The sequence below is a fragment of the Oxyura jamaicensis genome, chromosome 2 (genome assembly GCF_011077185.1).
Source record: "Oxyura jamaicensis isolate SHBP4307 breed ruddy duck chromosome 2, BPBGC_Ojam_1.0, whole genome shotgun sequence".
Classification (NCBI taxonomy): domain Eukaryota; kingdom Metazoa; phylum Chordata; class Aves; order Anseriformes; family Anatidae; genus Oxyura; species Oxyura jamaicensis.
The window spans coordinates 5,686,562-5,689,068 of record NC_048894.1 but is presented as its reverse complement, the minus strand read 5'-3'; the positions used below and the strand labels follow the sequence as shown (position 1 = coordinate 5,689,068).

The 2,507-nt window shown below is 57.6% G+C and overlaps 1 protein-coding gene across 2 annotated transcripts in view; it reads left to right on the top strand.

Annotated features, from left to right (window-relative positions):
- The first annotated feature begins 1,589 nt into the window (after positions 1–1,589).
- The window catches only part of WDR48 (WD repeat domain 48), a 26,035-nt gene continuing 25,117 nt past the window's right edge, over positions 1,590–2,507 (top strand). For both annotated transcript variants that reach the window (XM_035316793.1, XM_035316792.1), the window contains exon 1: positions 1,590–1,735. In XM_035316793.1, the coding sequence (XP_035172684.1) occupies positions 1,688–1,735 (48 nt within the window). In that variant the 5' untranslated portion in view covers positions 1,590–1,687. The remainder of the gene's footprint in view (positions 1,736–2,507) is intronic.

Sequence of the window (2,507 nt, the reverse complement as noted above, 5' to 3'; positions counted from 1 at the left end):
GTGTGCGTAAAGCCTCCAGCACCTCGAAAGCACTGCCAGTGGGTTGGGACATGGCACCAGCCTTGGGTGAGCACCTCAGCCCCAAACCAAGCCCTCCAGACAGGGTGAAAAGAACTCAGCCCACAGCCCTGGCCTCTAGGGCTCTCCTAGGGATAAAAACATGGCTCATGGGCCACCACACTGCAATTAAATAAATAAATAAATAAATAAAATAAGCAGGGAGCAGCAATGCAGGGGAGGAGGTGGCCCTATGGTCAAGGAAACAGTCCTTGACACAGTCCTTGGAGACCCTTTGACATGGTCTCACGCAGTATTCTCCTGGAGAAGTTGGCAGCCCATGGCTTGGACAGATACGCTCTTTGCTGGGTTAAAAAGTGGCTGGACAGCTGGGCCCAGAGAGTAGTGGTGAACAGAGTGAAATCCAGCTGGTGACCGGTCACCAGTGGTGTTCCCCCCAGGGGTCAGTGTTGGAGCCCATCCTCTTTAGTATCTTGAAGACTTGGATGAGGGAACTGAGTGCACCCTCAGTAAGTCTGCAGATGACACCAAGCTGGGGGGAAGTGTCGATCTACCAGAGGGCAGGAAGGCCCTGGAAGGGACCTGGACAGGTTGGATTGATGGGCAACGGTCAATGGGATGAGGTCCAACATGGCTAAGTGCTGGGTCCTGCTCTTTGGCCACAACAACCCCATGCAGCAATACTGGCTTAGGGCAGAGTGGTTGGAAAGCTGTGCAGAGGAAAAGGATCTGGGGGTGCTAATAGATGCCCACCTGAGCATGAGCTGGCAGTGTGCCCAGGTGGCAAGAAGGCCAATGGCATCCAGGCTTGGATCAGGAATAGTGTGGCCAGCAGGACCAGGGAGGTGATCGTCCCCCTGTACTCTGCTCTGGTGAGGCCGCACCTCGAGTGCTGCGTTCAGCTTTGGGCCCCTCAGCACAAGAAGGACATCGAGGCCCTGGAGCATGTCCAGAGAAGGGCTACTAAGATCGTGAAGAGCCTGGGACACAAGTCCTGTGAGGAGTGGCTGAGGAAACTGGGGTTGTTTGGTCTGGAGAAGAGGAGGCTCAGGGGAGACCTCATTGCTCCCTGCAACTGCCTGAAAGGAAGGGGTGGGGAGCTGGGGGTCAGCCTCTTCACACAGGTAACCAATGATAGGACCAGAGGGAATGGCCTCAAGTTGTGCCAGGGGAGGTTCAGGTTGGAAATGAGGAGACATTTCTTCTCAGAAAGAGCAGTCAGGCATTGGGACGGGTTGCCCAGGGAGGTGGTGGTGTCACTGTCCCTGAGGGTGTGCAAGGAAAGGTTGGACGTGGTGCTGAGGGACATGGTTCAGTGGTGACATTGGTGGTAGGGGATGGCTGGACCAGATGATCTTGGAGGGCTTTTCCAACCTTGTGATTCTGTGTCTGTATGAGTCTAGGACTGTGTGATTCTGCCAAGGGCAGGACGTTGCCTACTGCGGGCACAAAATGGCGCAAGGGCACGGCCTAAGCTGGAGCGCTGGCTCCGCCCCCTCCCTCTCGCCCCGCCCCCTTCAGTCTCCCTAGCAACGCCTCAGCCGCAAGCCCCGCCCCGCCCTGCCTCTGCGCGCGGGCATTGGGGGGAGGAGGGGAGGGTTGAAAAGAAAGGGAGCTTCCGGTCCGCCTCGTCCTCCTCGGAAATGACGTCAGAGTGTCAACATGCAAGATGGCGGCGCATCACCGGCAGAACACGGCGGGGCGGCGGAAAGTGCAGGTGGGGCCCCGCGGCGGGACGGGGCAGCTGGGGTGGGCCCGGCACGGCTCGGCTCGGCTCGGCTCGGCTCGGCCTGGCCGCGGACGGAGGGTCCCGGGCAGGGGCTGCGAGGTGGGGGCGGCCCGCATGGGAGCGGCTGCGCGGCTCTCCGGGGCTGTGGGGACGGCTGTGCTCGGTGAGGAGAGGGGAAAGGGGGAAGGGGCAAAGCTGGGGGCTCTGCCCCGCAAATGTCGACTCCTTGTGCTTCTCTGAAATGCCGAGGGGAAGGGGGAGGCTGGGTGCTGGGGAGGGGCGGGTGGCTGCTTCGGAGGGGGGAGGCAGGTGAAGGAGGCGCTCAGCAGCCCCCTGTCAGCTCCCCCGTAAGCATTCTTTATCAGTAAAAGCCGTGAAAATGTGTTTATTGTTGTCCTTAACTTTATTTTCTTGTTGCCTGGGATGCTACCAGCGCTTTAGATAGTCTTACACTTCTCAGTATGGGAAGGGTTTAAGGTTTTATCGATGTGTAAGGCTGCTTGCCTCTAACGGCAAGTGCAAGTTTCAGCTCATTGTAAGCAAAAGAAGTATTGATTGAGCCTATGATAGCACCCTTCCAAACAGAGGTCAGTTCAGTGGTTGAAGGCATCATTCGTTTTTTGTCTCAAAGAGAAGAAGTGTTACCTTTTCTAGCTTTTTGTGGTTTTTGTGGTTAAGAAAAGCAAACAATAGAAAAAGAATAAAGAATTCCCTTGGCCTTGGGGGGGGGGGGGGGGGGGGGGGGGGGGGGGGGGGGGGG